This window comes from Mirounga angustirostris, unplaced genomic scaffold, assembly GCF_029215605.1.
Source record: "Mirounga angustirostris isolate CCGP_5_RB_7025 unplaced genomic scaffold, mMirAng1.0.hap1 SCAF_5, whole genome shotgun sequence".
In the NCBI taxonomy this organism is placed as follows: domain Eukaryota; kingdom Metazoa; phylum Chordata; class Mammalia; order Carnivora; family Phocidae; genus Mirounga; species Mirounga angustirostris.
The window spans coordinates 139,176,640-139,196,978 of NW_026991713.1; the positions used below are offsets into that span (position 1 = coordinate 139,176,640).

Sequence of the window (20,339 nt, forward strand, 5' to 3'; positions counted from 1 at the left end):
TCCATTTTTGGAAATTTGTTTTGGGCTCCATCTTTTTCTACCCAAGGTATCACATGGCCTTCCCAAGAAATAGAGCTAGAATTTTTGGTTTATAACGTAGCTTTAATTGCATTGCTCTTACATGGAGGGAAATCATTGGTCAAAAGTCAACCCAGCATGTTTTGAAGGGATTTGTGGTGCCAAGACCAGATCTCTGCACCCCTGTGTTCGGTAGCTGGGTCACGGGCTGACTCCCGGGCTGACTGCACTCTTGATAAACATACCACCTCCCTGACCTGTGTCAAGACAAAAATAACCTCCCTCAGCTGGAGGAAAGCGAAGACAGAGGCAGCGCTAAAAGGAACAAGATAATTATCTCTTATCTCTTCCTTTTCGAGCTGTCAGTCCGAGTCCCATGTTCTGCTTCAGTATCTTGACCTCTAAAAACACACCTTTTAGAATGCATATAGCAGGAACTTCTCAGCAAACGATGCCTCCTACCCTTGACAACCTGCTAGCCAGACATCTTCACAGTTTCAGCCTTTGTTTATTTGGCAAGACGTGTGGCACACCTCTTTTCTTTCTTATCTTTGTAAATATGATTGACAGTCAAGCCATGTGAGAATCCGGCATAATCCTACTAAGATGCTCCTTTCAGAACTGAGGTTATCAAACTAGACACTAACAGGTATCTTGGAGAGAGGTGTGGGTTTAGTGCTTTTTAGTTTTTGTTCAGTTTGAGATTTTACCACAGAAATTCTCGCTAACTGGTAGGAAGCGCAGACCCAGATGCCTCCCACACAAACTTGAGTTAACCGCGCTGTGTCCTTGCTTGCAGGGGACCTCGGGACCTGACCCAACCACCGTCTATGTTGATATGCGAGCTCTGAGACACGACAGGTACGGTGCGCTTGTGGGTTTGTTTCTTGGTTGCCCAGCGTGCAGGGGCTGTCTAGCGAGGGAAGGAGCATAGTGTCTGCCGGCTGGGAGCGCTGTTGCCGGGGAATCAAGCACCAGTTGGCTTGAACCGCGACCTCTCTCCACCTGTTTGGTTCCCAGTGGGGCAGTCCACTTTGCGCTTTGACGTAAGCAAAGACTGTTGCAGAGTGGGCAGGGGTGACCGGAGTTGCTTCTATAACAGTCTGGCCAGAAGCCTGTGGTTCTTTCCATCACCATTTTAACTGGGCACCGTGTTACACCTCTGTAAGCTACCAGCACTCTGCCCACATTGCTTTTGGGGGTTTTTTTTTTGGTTTTTTTCTTTTTGTTTTTTTTAAGATTTTGTTTATTCATTTGATAGACAGCTAGAGAGGGAACACAAGCAGGGGGAGTGGGAGAGGGAAAGACAAGCAGGCTTCCCACTGAGCAGGGAGCCCGATGCAGGTCTGCCCACATTTCTTTACGGGAATTGAAATTTTGTGTAAAGGTGTTTCCGTGAAAAATTAAAACATCAGTGAAGTTACCTTCTCTGCAGCTTCCCAAGCAGCCTTGAGCAAGAATGAAAGGTGAGCATTTGTCAGTTTCCCTCAAGCGGGGGAAGAACATGGAGGTGTAAGCAAGATGAGAACCTTTCGAGGAATTTCTGCCCCAGCCAGGAGGGCCTACCAAAAAGCCTGCGGTTCCCCACTGAGTAGACTGTTTCTGTCTGGTCACTACGGAGATGCCCACTCGTTGTTGTTTATGTGATGGGACACAGGAACACAGACCCTGATACAGGTGTGTCCGGAAATGACTAGCAGGTGCTTGACGAAGGCATTTCAACGGCCAGACACTGTGGGTCTCCTCCTCTGCTTGCCTGCTGACGTGGGTCATCATGCTGTTCAGCGAGGGGAGAACAGAGTTCGTGGTCACAGTTAGTGGATGGGGGAAACTCACCCAGCTGAGCGGGTGGCCTAGTATGTTCCTGGGTGACACCGAATCCTGCATGCACTGGGGAGCGGGGCTGTGGAGGCCGGGGAGGGGCCCAGGTGGGCCGTGCATGCCCCAGCCAGGCCGGGGAGTACCACCCCTGACTCACACAGGGCATTCCCAGCAGGGCTCTCAGGCCCCGTGGACGTCGGGCCATGTCTGATGAGCGCAGTTTGGGGAGTAGTATGGCTGGAGTCCCAGTGATGAAGGCCAGGGGTGCAGCTAAAAATGTCCTATAGCGCATGGGACAGCCCCACACAGATGATCAAAATGCAGTGTGCTCAGCCTGATAGGCTCACCTGCATCCCCCTAACCGTGTCCCACTGGAGCCGCCTGGTCTCTGGGGGCCTCGTTTTAGACTCTGCTGTGGAAGGGGAATCAAGGTTAGAGCCCTGGGCTGGACGCCCGTGCGGGAGGCCAAGGACAGACATGACCACGCGCCCCCCTGCACCTTGCCAGCTCCCCGCCGCACAATCCCTGTAGATCATGTTCACGACTCAGAAATTTGGCTTTGAAGAGTTCAAGTAACTTGTTCCAGGGGCATCGACACTTCCAAATGGTGACTTCTAGGCTTTAGAACAAATCTGCTTTACCCTCTACAGAAGCTACTTGGAAATGATATTATATTATACCTTTTATACCTTCAAAAGATGAGCAGGAGCTCCCCCAGGAATCCCTGTTTGGGTAGCATTTATGCAGTTCCGCCTGTGGCCTGGCCCCAAACGCGGGACGAGTAAGCGCCATGAGAGCACGTGGACGAACACGGACCGTTTGACCGGGACGGGCAGCTGACTACACGACCGGCCGCCCAAGCAGCCTGTACCACGCGTGACGGTGTCAGGAGCGTCCTGGAGCGTCAGGGATCGTCGCACGGAGGGGACGGAGGGGCTGAACAGAAACCGTAGGCAGTCCTTTCTACGGTGTCTGTGAGCGACCCTGCGGAGGTGTTAGTTGGCAGATGTTCCTGCAGAGAGCATGCGACGTGGGAAAGGGAAGTATGCGGCAGAGTGGTCCGAGCTCGGGGAGGAGTCGGGGCCTGAGATGCAGTGCGTGCTCCTGGTGACTTGCTCGTTCTCCCGTCTTCAAAGTCCGTAAACCTTTTAAGTGACGCTTTTGTCCCTGCCGTGTGCTCTCTGACAAGGCCATCTGGGGTGGAAGTAGAAGTACCTGGGGAGCTAGAGGTTGCTGTCGGTCACACATCTTCACAGTTTCAGCTGTGTCATGACCGACGCTGGTGGCCACATCGCTGGCCACATCGGCGAGTGTCAAAGGGACCCAGCGAGCTGCCCCCACGCAGGACACGCAGAACCCCGCGTCCGCCCTGGCCGGGCCTCTCGGAAGAAAGCCTTCCGCGTGGTGCCTGCGCCCTCCTGCTCTGGTCTGGCGGTCCACCTGCAGTCCAGGCATGCCGCTGCATTCTCACCTCCCGCGGGCGGGGGCGGATGAGGCCCGGAGCTGAGGGGAGTGCCTCCTCTGTCTGTCAGTGTTCAACCAAAACCAAAGCAAACCTGGACATGGCATAACCACTCCTTCAGTGTGGTCTGTCCCCAGAGCTTCAGCAGCCGGGAGCCCGAGCTCCCATGTCCTCCGTGTCCTCCATTGCCTTCACCACCTGTAACAGACCTTCCCGGCCAGGTCGGGCTGAGTCGCGGGCGGACGTGCTGCTCACGCCTGCTTTTCTGCAGCAGAAAACCTCCCTGGGGCCTCCCCCTCGCCTGGGAGGCCCCTGCCTCTGCAAGCTGGAGCTCCCACCCCCTCCTCAAGCTGGGAGTCGTGCCCCCGGGGCCTCGCCACTGTCCACAGCACCCCCAGTCTGCGAAATCCTCCTGCTTTCAAGCCCATTCCGTTCAATACCATCCACCCTGCACGTTCCCCAGAGAAAATAGCACCCAGCTTGAAATCTCCAGCCTCACTTCTGACCTTTATCAACACATAACCAGAAGTGTCTTAGCTGATATGACGGAGAGGCTGTGGGGTCCAGCTGATCAGAGTTCAAATCTGGGCCGGCTCTGTGACCTCAGCCTCCCTGTGCTCAGGACGGGCGTGGTACAGCCACCCTCCGAGGGCCCTGGAGGTGCTGCGGGGGCCTCGGGGTTGAAGCTGTCCCTCCCACGGCACCAGGATGACCTGGGGGCAAGAGGGAGCTCACCTGGCTCCAGGTCCCAGCAGGGGTGCAGGTGAAACAGGAGAGCCTTTGTAAATACTGACCCTCTCTCTTGTCACCATTGTGGGAAAAAAAAAATGGGGCCGTTGTGCTAATCTCAGACGTATGGAGAGTCAGTGATGATTAATCATTTGTTGCTTTGGTACCTTCACTAGGAGCCCCAGGGCACCTGCTTAATTATGATCTAATTAACTTGGAGAGGGTTAACTTGTCCGTGTGTATGTGCAGTTTCCCTAGAGAGAGATTGTGCGAGCTCACGTGCATATGTGGGACAGAGACAGGTGACAGAGGAGAGCCACATTGTGGAAGCCTGTGATCAAATAGGTTACCCAAATTGATTTGATTTCTACTTGACTTTCTGCCTCTTTTTCTAACACCCCCTTGTCTTCTGTGACCCATGGTGTTTGGGATTTCATCCTCTGCGTTTATAGCAAGTCACTGTGGAGAACATTTCTGCCTCACATAGCAAGGGACTGACTCCTGTTGCTGGAGTAGACTTAGACCCACTGTGCACAAGGGGGAAATGATGAAATGGTTTGGGGACTACTTGAAAGTGTTACTTTTTAAAATACTCTTTCTAATATGTTCATTTAAGATGAATTCATGGTCTCTCCATCTCTTCCAATTGGATCTTTCCTTAAGCGCTTGGATTTTGCAGACTTGAGATAGGAAAGAAAAAAAAATTTCAGCATTTAAAGAAATAGTTTTAGGAGTTAAATCTTATGGACACAATGTTAGCATAAAGCTTTCCCTAACTTCCTTACTCCTCCTAACTTGAGGTGCTAAATCTCCAGAAAGCAGGGATAGTCCACTAAGTCCTGGTCAGTGGTTAACCAAGTATCGAGACCCAGAGAGAAGTGAGCGCAGAGTAGACGTGCGTTGGTAGACTTGTGATTTAGTCCACGGCAGGAGCGGGGGCCAGATGAACATAGAACAGCTGAAAAGGGACCCTGCTCTTGGTTGGCTCCCGGTTGTGCGTGATTGGCATGAGGGTCTTAGCAGAACCTGACATGGAGCTCGCATTTATTACTGAATCTCTGATTTCCGGTCACACGGTCCTCCACAGCCACCCGGGAGGTGTGTTGGGCACCTAAGTTGCGCAGGCCCTTTGTGGACCGAGCTGACCCCAGGAGTTCTGGATGATGCTGTGAGCATCGGAGTTTCCCTGACGTTCCATGAGGCACAGGACCCACTGCTCCTGGGTTCCGTTCAGCTGAGCCCGAGCACTCCCTGCCTGTCCGGCGGGGATCGGAGGACCTACCTTGTGGAAGCATCGTGATGGTTCACTAATGTAATACATCTAAACAATGTATTGCTTCTATAGATACATACATTATATATATAGTTATAGATTTGCTTTTCCATCTGTTATATTTGCTGTCCTCCCTTATGTCTGTGTCTGGCTGTTCACAGGTGTGCACACATGCTTCTAGTTCATTGTTTGGCCACCTTAATCGCAGCTACGTAATCGAAGTTGAAGAGATCAGGGTTGTAGTGTGGGTTTTGTGCATTCCTTAAATGGTTCTTAAGAAGTGTACTTGAAAATCAGATGACTTTATCAATGGAGAAAACTGAGTAAAAAGAAAGAGTTCATATTTTGCAACGTGGTAATTTTGGGGTGAATTTCCAGCCTCCATCTTCCGTGCAAGGCCAAAATCTTCCCTGGAATTGGTAGCTTCCATAAAAAGACATGATTCCCTTTACTCTGGTTCTCCCCTCTTTAGAATGCAGCCCAGCATATCAGCCTGTCGAAATCTCCTGAGCTGGCTCTGTGGGTGGGGAGCCCCGAAGCCGTGTCTGAGAGGCCCTGGTCGGGTGCAGGAGGCAGGCCCAGGCTCCCAGCCCCATTCCAAGGACATTTCGGGAGCTGGGAGAGGCAAGCTCTTCCCCTGATTTCTTCTTTGCTTTTCCCCCATCCAGCATCAGCATCCCTTAGAGACCATATACCTTTCAAACCCATCACCTGTTTCTGATCTTTGCACCTCATTCTCACACCTGTTGTCCTGTCAGGAGATCCCTAGAGAAGAAGTAAGAGCCACAGAGGTGCTGATCTGGGCACCAGTCACAGCTCTGCCACCAGCTGGCCGTGTGACCTCAGACCACGTCACTGGGCCTCTCAGCCCAGCCCTCGCTCGTTTTGGGTCCCCCCCCTTCCCCACCCGGCTCTGAATGCTTGGGTGATGTATTTGAGTCCCCTTCCCAATTCAAACATTTGTGGAGTTTTGACTAAGTGTTCCTTCCTTTTCTAGAACATTTTAGGCTCTACTGAGAGATTGTTCTGTGGTCTTTTCTCAGTAAAGATCAAATTTAAATAATTAAATAAGAATAAAAAATAACATATTGACTGGATAGTTTTTGCCCCACTGGTTTATTCATTAAATCTTATCCCGAAGACCTCTACCAAATCCTCTAAATTGGAGCTGCAGATAAACTACAGGACAGCCGGTTAAATTTGAGTTTCAGATACAAGAGGCATCATTTTCCTAGTGCAAGTATGTCCCAAATATGCGTGGGTAAATGTACGCTTTAAAAAGTGCTATTGTTGATCTGAAATTCACATTCAACCCAGCATCCTGTATTTTCATTTGCGACATCTGGGCCCCCTTGCCCAAAATCAGACGCTCACTGTGTTCTCACAGCCACCATGTATGAGTGAGGCATGTTCTCTGACAGTACAGCGATTTAGTTCACGCCCCACATGTTCCCTGGGGGAAGTCTCCCTCTGCAGATTGCTGCCTCCTACATTGATCATGCATTGATCTTTCCAGAGGAAGGCAGACACGGCCCCTGATTTCTCGTCATGACGTGTGCACACGTGGCCAGAGCGACGTGAGCCCTTCCCGGCACGCTGTGCAGGGAGTCCAATCCTGCTGGCTTTGGGGGGTTCTGCAGTGTCTCATGTGGGGTCAGAACTCAGGCCCTGAGAAGGAGGAGGGGTTCAGCAGCTCCCCCGCCGTGGGCTGGTGGCATCAGCCGGACGGAGCACCTGTTCTGCCCGTGCTCCTGCTCCCTCCGACCAGCCGCGCAGTGAGAAAGGCTGTCCCATCATCTCCTGTTCTCTCTTCCCTCCTCATTCTGGTGTTGTGCATACACACATTGCGGTTTTGAATGAAATGGCCCAGAGTGTGACTGGGTGGGTACAGAGAGAAAACGACAGAAACTACAAGTCTGTGAAAACCCTCTTCCAGCTGGTCTGCACCTTCAGCTTCTCTTTCTGTATCCTGGTGACTTATTCTGCTCCCGCCGTTCACAGAATCACCACCACAAAACCCTACAAATGCCATTTGATTATAGGGTCTTAGCAAAGCCAAGGGCAGCCAGCTAATTCTTGCCCGTGTGGCTGTCATACCCAGCCATCATTAGAAAGTGAACGTCATAGATACTTTTCCCTCGAAGGGAAGCATCTCTTTGCTTAAAAAAACTTACTCTTGGAGAGTCCTTTTGTGGAGAAGAGCTGGCCGCCTGCTCGGGTGTGGGCCCGACCGTGGCCTGGGGCTGGCACGGGACCATAGGGGCGGAGCTCAGGGCTGCGTGTGTGACAGGCACCACAAAAGGACAGCGTGGCTTCTGCCTCATGGGATTTAGTCATGGTCTGCGTATTGAAGCAACGTGTGACCTCCTCCTGCACTGCGTGTCCCCTGCCATGTAACAGGACGCTGCAAACGGGCATGCCGGTATCGTGTGCTGGAATGTTCTGCAGAACGGACAAAGAATCGACAAGCTCAGAAACAAACCTGAAGGGAACGGATGGACTAATGGGCCTCCAGACGGGATCCCACGAGAAGGACATGACATTCCCTCAGCCCATCGGGTCAGTCATGAGGAAATGTTAGAGAACCCCAAAGTAATAATGTCTAAACGATTAAATTTTAGCTGAGTAAACACACACAACACAGAGTTTACCATCTTACCATCATTAGGCGCACAGTTCCGTGGCGTTCAGTACACTCATAGGTGGGCAGCCATCTCTGCCACCATCCACAGAACTTCCACATCTTCCCAAACCAAAACGCTATCCCCATCAAACACTAACTCCCCCTCCCCAGCCCCCGGCACCCCCCATTCTACTTTCTGTCTTCATGAACTTGACTATTCCGCGGACCTCATAAGTGGAATCATACAGGGTTTGTCCTTCTGCGACCGGCTTATTCTCCTGAGCGTGCTGTTCTGCAGGTGTGCAGCCCAGAAGTGGCCTGAAGAATGGGGCTGCCCCTCCATGAGGGCAGGTGGCAGCTTTAATAAGCAAAGGGAACTTACACACGCTGCTCGTCTTGGGTGGCAGCAAGACAGGTGGATCCCCCGCACCCACCCACCAGATCTTACAAGTTACAAGGGGCCCTAACTGGGCTCTGTCACATGGACTGTGCGGGTGTGTTCTTGACACCATGTCACCAGGTCAGGGCTGTGTCCCTGGAGTAGCCTCTGGGAGCAGAAAGGCACTTGGAACCCACATTCCAAAGACAGGGGAGAGGTGAGAAGCCTCCGAATGCCCAGGTCCAGCTCACGGGTCAACCAGTGGTCCCATCTTTTTTATCACATTCCCCCACATGTCCTCAGGGCCCATCCATGTTGGAGCATGTGTGAGAATTCCTTCTTTTTAGGGCTGAGTAATATTCCATTGTATGGATGGACCACATTCTGCTTACCCATTCATCCATTGATGGACACCTGGATTGCTTCAACCTTCCTGATGCTGTGAACATGGGCATAGAACTCTCTCTTCTAGCCTCTGCTTTCGCATTTTTCAGGTATATACCCAGAAGTGCAACTGGATCACAGGGTAGCTCTATTTTTAACTTCTTGAGGAACCTCCATACTGGTTTCCATGGTGGCTGCACCAGTTTGCATTCCCACCGACAGTGCACGAGGTTCCCCTTTCTTGGCATCCTCGCCCACACCTGTTGTTTTGGGTTTTTTGATAGTAGCCATCCTAACGGGGGTGAGGTGGTATCTCATTGTGGTTCTGATTTGCATTTCTCTGATGACGAGTGATATCGAGCATCTTCTTATGTGCTTATTGGCCATTCATATATCTCTTTTAAATAAATGTCTATTCAAGTCCTTTGCCCATTTTTAATCAAATTGTTTTATTTTTGAGTGTTAAGAGTTCTTTATAAGTTCTGGATACAAGTCCTTTCTCCAATATAGGACTTGCAAATATTTTCTCCCATCCCGTGAATTGCCTTTTGTTCTGTTGACATCATCCATGGCACAGTTTCTCATTTGGATGTGATCCAGTTTATCCGTCTTTTGCTGCCTGTGCTCTGGTGTCCTAGCTGAGGTTTTTGGGGTTTTTTTGTTTGTTTGTTTGTTTTTTAACAAATCTGATATTGTGAAGTTTTTGCCCTATGTTTTCTCATAACATTTTTATACTTTTAACTTTTGCATTTAGGTCTTTGATTCATTTTGAGTAAAATTATTTCAAATGATGTTTTTATTTTTTATTTATTTTTTTAAGTAGGCACCATGCTGGGCATGGAGCCCAATGTGGGGCTTGAGCTCACGGCCCTGAGATCAAGACCTGGACTGAGGTCAAGAGTCGGATGCTTAACTGACTGAGCCACCCAGGCACCCCGAAGTGATATTTTTAAAAGGCAGGGACTATATTCTTTTTAAACGTCGATTTCATAAAGACAGAAAAGCTTTGGAAATGGTCTTCAGTAATAGAAGCTAAAGAGACGTGACAACCAAATGCAAAACCTGGTGCTCAGCAGGTCCTCGACATGAGGGGGCAATGCTCTTGCAGCCATCACTGGGCTGATGGACAGAACTGCAGTCGGGGCTCAGATCGGCGTTACGTCACTGACGCTAATTGCCGTGCTTTGATTATGCATGAGAATATCCCTCCTCCTAGGAAATGCTTGATGAAATACTGAGCAGTAAAGGGTCGTGATGGATGCAGCGTCCCACCCATCTTCAGAAGGACGTGTGTGTGTGAGAGAGAGAGAGAGAGAGAGAGAGAGAGAGCAGGACAGAGAGCACACACGTGATTAAGCAAGTGGAATAAAATGTTAACAATGGGTGAACCTGACTAAGGGATATTGGAGGTGTTCTTTGTACTCTTTTCATTTTTTAAATTTTCTACAATTTTGAAATTACTTTCAGAGAAATGATACTTATAATGTATCAAGTCCAGAAATTATTTTTCAGGTCTTTCTGTTCTCACTCAAGAAGGGAAAGGAGGTGGGCGCCTGGGTGGCTCAGTTGGTTAAGCGACTGCCTTCGGCTCAGGTCATGATCCTGGAGTCCTGGGATCGAGTCCCGCATCGGGCTCCCTGCTCGGCAGGGAGTCTGCTTCTCCCTCTGACCCTCCCCCCTCTCATGTGCTCTCTGTCTCTCATTCTCTCTCTCAAATAAATAAATAAAATCTAAAAAAAAAAAAAAAAAGAAGGGAAAGGAGGTGTGCATTCATAAAGACCTTCTGGTGGGAGGTAGCAGACACAACTCCAACTATTTTTGGCAGACACGGATCCATGTAGAAGGGAACAGGGTGTCCGACGGAACCCAGGGTAGAAGCAAACTCCAGAACACCTTGAGGGGTGCTCCATGTTGCCCTGTGCTCTCGGCACGGAGCTCTGCCAGACATCTCTGTAGATGGATCGGCTGTTTGTCATCCTGGGGGGACACTGCCGATCCCAGCCCTGAGGTGTGGAAAGGGGTGGGGGTCACGCTAATGGAGACACCGGACAAACAGCCTCCTGGGATGGAGGTCAGGGTCAGCACAGAGGGATGCCTCGTTTGAGTATGTGCCCTTGGCTGGACGTGCTGAGAAGGGCTTCTCCTCTGTGGTCTTCCTCCCCAAACTCACAACCGCTGTCCTACCCTGGGAGGAGTATCAGATGGTCCCCCAGAGCAGCTTGCCCGTCTCCTCACAGCTATCATGGTCATTAAAATGGAAGGTGTGAACAACTGCAGCAGCCTAGAGGGCCTACGGAGACGTGAGAGCTGAATACTCTGTGGGATGCAGAGGAAGGTCATTAGCCAAATATGATGAAGTTTGGACTCGAGTTGACAGAAACGTATTGATGCGGCCCCTTAGCTGCAGCGGACGTCCCTCACATTCTAACACTCGTGCTTGTGTGTCCAGGACCGTGGTTATTGCCAGGAGCCTGGTGGGTCCGCACTCTGCGTTCAGGTTTTCTGTGAATCTTAAACTGTCCTGGGGCTCCTGGGGTGCTGTCGGTGAAGCGTCTGCCTTCGGCTCAGATCATGGTCTTGGGGTCCTGGGATCAAGTCCCGCATCGGGCTCCCTGCTCATGCACACTTGCGCGCTCTCTCCCTCCCCCTCTCTAGTTCACTCTCTCAAATAAAATCTTTAAAAAAAATAAAAATAAAAAATAAAACTCCTAAAAATAAATGCTACGAGTTAAAAGGAAAAGCCTGGATGTCTGAAAAACACGTTTTTCCTAAATTTAATTTGAATGAATTTGCATCAGAATCTTATGAATGGACACAGGGCTTGGCCCACACCCTCAGTTGGGTGTCCACAAACAGACGCCAACAGGAAGAAAAGGGTGCAGGGCTCCATTCAACCTGAGGGAAAGACGAGGAGAAACACAAAAGTCAGGATTTGGAAGGAGGGATGTTGGGGGCAAGAGCGTGTTAGGTTTGTAATTTTATAAGAGAAAAGGCACCAGATGCACATAGGCATTCTCTTTGCACAGTGGTTATATTAGGTAAGCATGCTCTCCTGTTCTGCCTGTTATCACTGGTTTTGGGGTGATTTCCCCCGGTTTGGGGCTCCCACGACACCACGGGGCTGCTGGCCCGCATGTAACCCATCGCTGTTATCAAGGGCTGACTCCAGGGACGAGCTTCCCTTAGAGGCCACGCTGCTTTTGGTGCGTTCTGCTGTTTTGCGCCTGCTTCGGGGCTGTGACCGTGATGTCCCTCGTACGTCCTCGGATACGCTTCCCCAGCAGCAGCATGCCGTTAGTGCCAAACTTGGATGGTAAACTCTGTCTCATTTTCCTCCCTGTGCCTCAGCCACCAGCAGGCTGAGGGCAAGATTCAGCCACAGCACCTACAGTGGAGACCCACGTCCGGGAAGCCGTCACACACACCCCGTCGTTAGGGATGTCCCCTCCGTCTTCTGGGACTTTAAACAGCTTTTCATGCCAGTGGTCTCACTGTGTTACATTCAGCATGTGAGATGCTTCAGATTTTTTGGAAGAACGTTTAAGTGAAAGCCCAGCCTGGTTTCTAGCAGCACGTCCGGGGCATGGGCCAGGAGGGAGGCTGCACAGAAGCTCGTTTCACACGGGCGGACGACTCTGGGTCCTGTACCCTCCTCTGCGTCTGGTGTAGCAGAGCGGGCTGTGGCGATTGAAGGTCAGATGGTGCTCACCCCCAGGTCACGAGCGACTGCCAGGAGGGCAGGGCTGGGCAGCAGCGTGACCAGCAGGGACAGGTCCCCCATCAGAATGCTCCTGACAGCGGCCGTGACGCCCGCCCTCGCTCGAACTGGGGCAGATGGTGTGATGTCTGGGTGGTTTCGTGTCTCCTGAGCCAGTGGGTGACAGTGGGTGTAGGGCAGCATCAGCGGGTCTGGCCCCGGGAGGGCAAGGTGCTCCTGTCCGCGGGGCGAGACTCGTGGTCCACAGCCCCGTGTCAGGTGGAGGAAGGGGGCGAGCGTGTTGGAGAGCTCGTGAGCCTGTGGCATGCTCCCAGCCTGTCCCGCGCAGCGGGAGGAAGTCCTGACGAGGAAGGAAGCCTTTGCAAACAGACCTCTCGCTGCAACGACCCTGCGTCGGCAGCCCCTTGGCATCAGCCCGATGGCGTGTTGCCTTTCCGGGTGAAGCTCGGGTCGGGGTAAGAACAGCCCGAGGACAGAGCACGAGGTAGGGATTTTATCAGGAATCATAAATCTCCCCCATATTACCTGTGTTCCTTGCTGTCTCTTCTTTTCTAGCAAAAGCCTAAACTTCAAGTCATTAAGACAGCCTAGGCGGAAAAACATGTTTTCAGAAGCCCAGGGTTTGCACTTGAGTTTAGGAATGTCAGAGATGAGGCAGGGCTCTTCCCCACAGGAGCATAGCCAGGTCAGAGGGGGATGGGACAGCCAGCGCCCCGAGCGCGCTCGTGTGCTGGTGAGCATCGCGTCGGCTGGGGAGGGGTCTTACTCGGGACCTGGGGAGCCAGCTCGGTCTTCAGGAATGGACATGAGGGCAGCCAGAGCAGTGGTGGAACGTCCCCGTCCCAGGGCTGGCGGGTTTCATCAGCTCCTGCATTGTGTCAGATGGATTCTGCCGCGTCCGTCTGTCCTCCCGAGAGGGTCTCTGCTGTAGGCTCTGTCCTCTCTTGGAAGACAGGATTGCGTTCTCCGCTCCGCGTCCCTGTGGGACAGATCCAGGCCCACTCGCTGGCCGAGAGCCTGTCCCTGCAACCCCTCCCGTGTGCTGTCGTGTGGCCACAACCTTGCAAACTGTAGGGAGAGAGCAGTGCCCACAGCAGCACACGGCCGCGGGCCGCAGGGCAGGTGCCCACTGGATGTCCTCTGACCTGACGCTGGCCAGCTTTGCCTTTTTGTTTAAGCAGGGTTTGGTTTGGTTTGGTTCTTTTTCATTTCACTCTCGGGATATTTTTCTTTTCATGTGGATGAAGGGCAATCTTCTGTGGCATTTGTAGCCTTTTCATGTGGGACCCACTGTGAGCGATGCCAGCACCCTGTTCCTGCTCCCTATGGAGACACAGTACACCGTTTCCATACTGACCACAGAAGACCTTCCTCATGGTAGAGCCTCCTTGCTTCCACATGTGAGATGAGATCCCTCCTTTCTCTGAGTGTCGGACAGGGAAGGACAGGGCACAAGTAATCTCTTCGAGCAGGAAGAGGGCAAAGGAGGCCGCTGTTCGGGGAGGCAGACGCCAGCCAGTGTGCATGCGGCCAGGAGCCCCGCTCGCTGAGGCAGCGTGCCTTTGTGCTCTCCCCTCGTATTGGCCAGGCATGGGCCTGGGGAGAAGGCTGCGGGGAGGGAGAACAGGTCCTGGCCCCAGACGCCAGCGTCCAGGGACGTTGCCCCTTGTTTTCTGGTTCCACCCTTGACACCAGGATGCCCTTTCTGACATCCTCACAGTCCTAATGCAGTGGTCAGAGCTGCTTGATATGTCCAAAATGCCCGGCCGGGCTTTCTAACATCCTAAAATAGTGGTCACTGTGCGTGGACAGCCAGCAGAGCGGAAGTGTGTCTGAAACAGCCCTCATTTTTGGCTCAGAGTTTTGCTCCCCAGCCTGACTTCCTGGCCTGTGGGGGTGCCTGTCCTGGTTGCTGGCCCGCTGGGTACCCCCAGACACAGCAGCCCTGCTCACGCAGGGACCAGCCACACAGTGGGCCTGCTTGGCCCTTTCTCCGTCAGCCCACCCACTCCTCTAACTGTCCGCCCAGTTTGGCCTCACATCCCCATGGCTTTCTCCATCTGTAGCAAATTGCCGATATCCAGACGCCCCAGATGGGCAGCCAGCCGCTGGACACAGGCCTGTCCACTTCACCTGGCTGTTCAGATGAGCCTGGCGCTAGCTCAGTGTCACGGTCCTGGCCTCCCGACCCAGCATGAGCACCACGTCTGTCTACAAGCGCGACAAGGCGAAGCCCGCAGGTTCTCAGTGCTGTTGTGATGGGGGCCATTAGCCCTAACGCAGCCTCCCTGGGTCCTGAGCGGGTGTGTCTCTTACAATTCTGGAGTAATGCACCGGGTGCATTATCTTTGAAGGTTAATGTCATTAAGCCCAGTGGCATATTCTAGAACTGTTCCCGTAGGGCATGAGATCTAGGCTGTTTTTCTTGGATGACCCCTCGTTTGCTGCCGTCGGCATCAAGTCTTCCTTGAGACAAACACCGGGGATCCTAGTGGTTACCATATGATCCAAAATTGGACTAGTGAGTTCTTCCACATCATCAGATGACCGCTGCCACCGCTCAGGTGCTCTCCCTCCCTCCCCAGGGCTGCTGAAGAGAAGGTGTCAGTCCTCCTGTTCCTGCCCCCACCCCCAAGATTCAGCTGCAGCAACAGGAGGCACCACACCAAAGGCTGGCTGCGGAGCCCCACATGCCCAGCAGCACCCCTCCGGCCCCCTTCCATCTTTGGAGCACTTACTAGCTAGGAGGAGGATCGCTGTGATCATGCAGAGGGTGGCTGGGGCGTGCTGAGCTTCACTTCCCCACGGGCGTGGAGACACAGCGTCCCACCTCTCCATGCCCCCAACTCCCGCTCCACAGGGTTCAAGCACTTTCTCCTGCGCTTCACTCTCTTCCAGTAAAAACTGCCTTTTGGATGAATGAACTGCATCACAGTCCTGTAGTCCGGTGGCCAAGATGCAAAACCAGGCGTTTAAAAAAAACAGCTGGGAAGGATTTAGCCAGCTCAGGTTGTGATCACACCAGTGTCGTCTGCAGTTGTTTGTTTTGTTTTTTTAAGATTTTATTTATTTGAGAGAGCGAGAGCATGAGCGGGGGAGGGGCAGAGGGAGAGGGAGAAGCAGGCTTCCCGCCGAGCAGGGAGCCCCACACGGGGCTCAATCCCAGGACCCTGAGATCATGACCTGAGCCGAAGGCAGATGCTTAACAACTGAGCCACCCAGGCGTCCCCGCCCACAGTTCTTAAGATTTAGTCACCATTAAGTATTTTTTTAATGGAAAAGAGTTTCTTTTCTGAAAGGAGGTTTTGCTGTCCAAATTGGCCAGTCCTGTCCCCCAGGGCTCAGACACACCTGGGTCAGAAGGTAGACTCTCTGCAGCCACAGATCTGGGCCCTGCTGAGGCCTCACAAGCACCTCAGCCCCGGGCAGTGCGGTCCCCACGGCCTGCAGTGGGTTCAGAGCTATGGTGCAATGCTTACTCCTTTCCTTTTCTGCAAGTGCTGAGTTGAGTCCTGGTTCCTCTCGATGCAGAATCATTTTCCCAGCTGTTGTGTAGGCTTGGTGACTGGGATGTGGCCTCTGTGGCCTGTCCCGTATCTCTCTCCATCTCCCCGCCAGAGCTCAGCCGCCGTCTGCTGCCAGACCACTTATTCTTTGATTTCTGAACTGTCTTTGTGTTGAACGGTGCTCACGAGCAGACTGAACATCCCCCAGCAACCCACCCGGCATTGACCAGGTGCTGAATATGGAGGAAGGGAACCGTAGGCTCAAAAACACCCAAGTCATCGTACTTTCTTTTTCTGTTTGCAGAGTCCGCTTGGTGGAAAGAGGCTCTCCTCATAGCTTGCCCCTCATGGAATCAGGAAAAGTAAGTATTGAAGGAAGAAAGATACATTTCTGTGTAAGTTTGAGTCTCGGCGTATGGGCTTTGACATTTTAAGAAATGTATTTTATATAGTATCTTCTCCAAAAAGTTTTCTTAAATGTAGTATTTCAGGACTAGGTTTGGCCATGAGTACAGAAACTCCACAAACAACAGTGTTTTAAACAAGTTAGATTTTTTTCTTTTTTTAAATTTTTTTAAACAATTTCTTTTTAAAGAATTTATTTATTTGACAGAGAGAGATGCAGCCAAGAGAGGGAACACAAGCAGGGGGAGTGGGAGAGGGAGAAGCAGGCTTCTCGCGGAGCAGGGAGCCCGATGTGGGGCTGGATCCCAGGACCCTGGGATCATGACCTGAGCTGAAGGCAGACGCTTAACGACTGAGCCACCCAGGTGCCCCTAGATTTTTCTTTTCTCTTACATAAAAGACATCATGAAAACTCCAGGGGCCCTGCCACCTTCTGTCTTGTTCTGCTTTGCATGGATCCCATTCCCAGGGTGCCTCAGGGTCAGAAGTGGCTGCTCCCACCCTAGCCATCGTTTCCACATTCCAGCAGCAGCAAAAGCAGCAAAGGGAAACTAAAGGTGCAGACCTCAGCAAAGGCTCCTAAGCCACCTTATACACACTTCAGTGCCGCTGTCCAGAATCTGGTCATGCAGTCACACTGGCTGAAAGAAAGGTTGGAAACGTTGTATCGGTTCTGAATATCCGTGGGCCTAGCTAAAAACCCAGGTCCAATTGCTGTGAAAGTAGATGAAGAAGGGTGGTCAGGGGACAAAGTAGTTTCTGCCACTGTGGGTATGTTTTTCACTTACACCTAAGTGAAGACTTCTTTTTCCTGTTTTTGGCCCCACTTGACGTAATTCCAGAAGTGCCTCGTGTCACTTCTGGACCTTTTATAATCTCCGTCTACATGAGCGCCAGTTAGAGTTCTAGTACTAAGTTGGTTCTAATGGTAGGACTCTGTGCTTGCCTGCCCTAAGCCAGCCGTTAGCAGGACGAGGGACCAGAGCTGCCATATTACACGTCAGACTCAAGGGACGGGACAGGACTTCTCACCACCGATGTTTTGCCGAATCTCAACCCTTCCCAGTAGCTGAACCAACACAGGCTGTTTTCTAAATTTGCAGAACCAGCTTTTGCTGCCATATGCATGTGGTGTTAGTGAAATTCAGAATGTTTCCAAGCCAAACTTCCATTAAGAGGGAGATGCTTGATATGAGCATTCTGATACAAGACAGTGACGTGCAGGAGGTTGTTGAAGCATAACCAAGATGGAGAGCTGGACGGGCATTCAAGTCAGAACACGCTGGGATGCGCCGGCTCTTCCTCCCACCACCGCACTGTGCCGTGCCCACCTGCGCTTCCAGTCCACACTCATCTTGGAAAACTTGATCCGTGACCTCCTTAATTCAATGCCTACTGCAAACCTCACCCCTTCCTCCACATCAGCGTCCCATGATGTCACGCACAATGTTAAACATAACTGGAAAACTAATTGAAATACCTGAAGATTCCTGTTTTGCAAGCATCAGGCTGAGTTACATCATTTATCCTGTTTTTATTCAGATTCTTAATTTTAAGATCACATTAACACAGGCTTTATCACTGTAGTAATAATTGCAATAAGATGCAATTGTCACATAGTAATTATGTCATGCTGTGGTATGTAATTTTAATTTAAAGCCATACTACTTTCTAAACAGTTTTAGAAAGGAAAACAGGCATGTGACATGAAGGCAAGGTCAAGGCTGATTGGAGTGTAGCATCTACCTCTCTGTCCACTGACCAGAATGTTCTCCTTTCCCACATAGATACTTCCAGGGGTTCGGATCATAATTGCCAATCCAGAAACAAAAGGACCGTTGGGCGACTCCCACCTGGGTGAGGTGAGTTACGGGGTGTCCACCCAGGAGAGGTGACTTATGGGTTGCTCACCTGAGTGAGGCAAGGTATGGGGTGCCCACTCAGGAGAAGTGAGATATGGGGTGCCCACCTGGGTGAGGCGAGTTACGAGGTACCCACCTGGGAGAGATGGCTTATGGGGTACTCACTCGAGTGAGCCGAGTTATGGGATCCCCACCCAGGAGAGGTGAGTTATAGGGTACTCACCTGGGAGAGGTGACTTATGGGGTGCTCACTTGAGTGAGGCAAGTTATGGGGTGCCCCCCTGGGTGAGGCAAGTTACAGGTGCCCCCCAGCAGAGGTGACTTATGGGGTACTCGTTCTGGTGAGGTGAATTACGGGATGCCCACCTGGGTGAGGCAAGAGGCAGGAGGCAACACCTCCTGATCAGATTGGGTAAGTCTCAACTGACTGGCTGGAAAGTGACTCAAAATGAGCTGTGAAAGTTCAGGCTACAAAGTGGATTTCTGTAAGGAAGCCGTCATTGCTGAGTTCATGGGGATGAGGACGGAGCAGTGTGCACAGAGCGTACGGCCACAGCCTAGACTCATAGAATATCAGTAAACGGTAGCAAGCAGGTTAGGAAATGACAGGTATTTCCTTCGGTCGGAAAGTCCGTACTGCCTTTGACCCTTCAGCCCATATTTACGGTGAAACCCAGCTGACCACCCCTCCTGCCGCGTGCGGCTGGAGAACACACATCCTCAGCCCGCCGTCCCCGATCCTTCCCCTGCCCCACTCAGCCAGGCCACAGAGGACGCAGAGGACATCAGGGAAGGGTGCCAACACACTTACCTTCCCTCCCGTTCTCTCCAAGGCCGAGCCTGCCCTGTGCACTGGGTGGAAGGAAGCCCATCCTGCCCGGGGAGAGCCTCCTGGCTGTCAGGGTCACTGGCCCTGTGTGGTCAGCTTTCCCTCCTTACAGACCTGCCTGTAGCTGACACCCCGTTAAAAACACCACCGCACAACACACAGAGAACAAACCAGTGGTTGGCGGAGGGGAAGGTGGGTGAGCGGATTAAGAAGTACAGACTTGCAGTTGTGAAGTGAGTGAGTCTCGGGAATAGAGTGCAGCCTGGGGAGTGTAATAATGTTGCACGGTGACTACAGTTACTGTTCCACATACAAGTGTCAGATCACTCTGCTGTGCACGGGACGCTAACCTCCTGTGTCAGCCCGCCTTCAGCTGAAACAACAAAGCTGGGCCACCGCTTCTTCCGGAGGCCTCAAGCTGTAAAGAGTGACTAAAGGACAGACTGACCGCTCCCCAGACTCCATTTCTGTGTGGGCTGCGGCTTGGCCCTTCATTTGAATTTCTCAGTTATGTGTAAAGATCAGAGCTGAGGTGATAAAATTCCGTACAGATCTTATTTAGGAATTTCCTTTAAGTACATTGCTAGATGAAATTGGGGAGGACAGCGTGCTGTCTTGGGCACCTGGGGGGGCCGGCCGGGTGTCAGAATCCACCTCACTCTCGTTTTCTGACCGGGAATGTGTCTTAATGAGGAAATTGTGTGTTGGAGAGCAGGGGACAGGTTTCATTCCCCCTGAATGATGGTGTCACTTCTGTGTCTGCTCTAGGCTTTGGTTTGTTCAGCACAGAGGACTAGGTGGCCGCAGGTGCCCAGCGGTGAACACATTTGATATGTTCACTTTAAAACCCTCAGTCTGTTTTAATGGGCTTCTCGAGAGGTGGACAGCCTCGTTGTTCACTTAGTGGCTCTATTCCAGTAAATACTGTGGCGTCTGAGTCTCCCCTGAAGCCCGCGTGAGATTAACACGGCCGGGTTCCCCGCCGGGCATGGGCACTCTGATGTCACTGACTGCCCAGGTAGTTTCCTCCCTGCAGATCCTCCCCAGCGAACTCACCCAGTTCTGTTGCCTCCTTCACAGATCTGGGTTCACAGTGCCCACAATGCCAGTGGTTATTTCACCATTTATGGAGATGAGTCCCTGCAGTCAGACCACTTCAACTCAAGGTTAAGTTTTGGAGACACCCAGACGGTCTGGGCACGGACAGGCTACTTGGGGTTCCTGCGGAGGACGGAGCTCACAGATGCAAATGGAGGTAAGAGCCCGGGCAGGTGGGTGGAGAGGCCCCCAGGCCCTGAGAACATTTGTGGGACTGGGACACCAGCCCCAC

At 51.9% G+C, this 20,339-nt stretch overlaps 1 protein-coding gene across 11 annotated transcripts in view; it reads left to right on the forward strand.

Annotated features, from left to right (window-relative positions):
* Positions 1-20,339, forward strand: part of DIP2C (disco interacting protein 2 homolog C) — a 398,847-nt gene that overhangs the window by 371,193 nt on the left and 7,315 nt on the right. For 4 of the 11 annotated variants that reach the window (XM_064592166.1, XM_064592168.1, XM_064592167.1 and 1 more), the window contains 5 exons: positions 818-879; positions 7,704-7,862; positions 16,218-16,275; positions 18,106-18,180; positions 20,090-20,264. In XM_064592166.1, coding sequence (XP_064448236.1) covers positions 818-879; positions 7,704-7,862; positions 16,218-16,275; positions 18,106-18,180; positions 20,090-20,264 — 529 coding nt within the window. Of the gene's footprint in view, positions 1-817; positions 880-1,453; positions 1,575-7,703; positions 7,863-16,217; positions 16,276-17,421; positions 17,832-18,105; positions 18,181-20,089; positions 20,265-20,339 lie in introns of those variants that run through there. The other 7 variants (XM_064592169.1, XM_045874517.3, XM_045874519.3 and 4 more) reach the window with 4 other exon arrangements.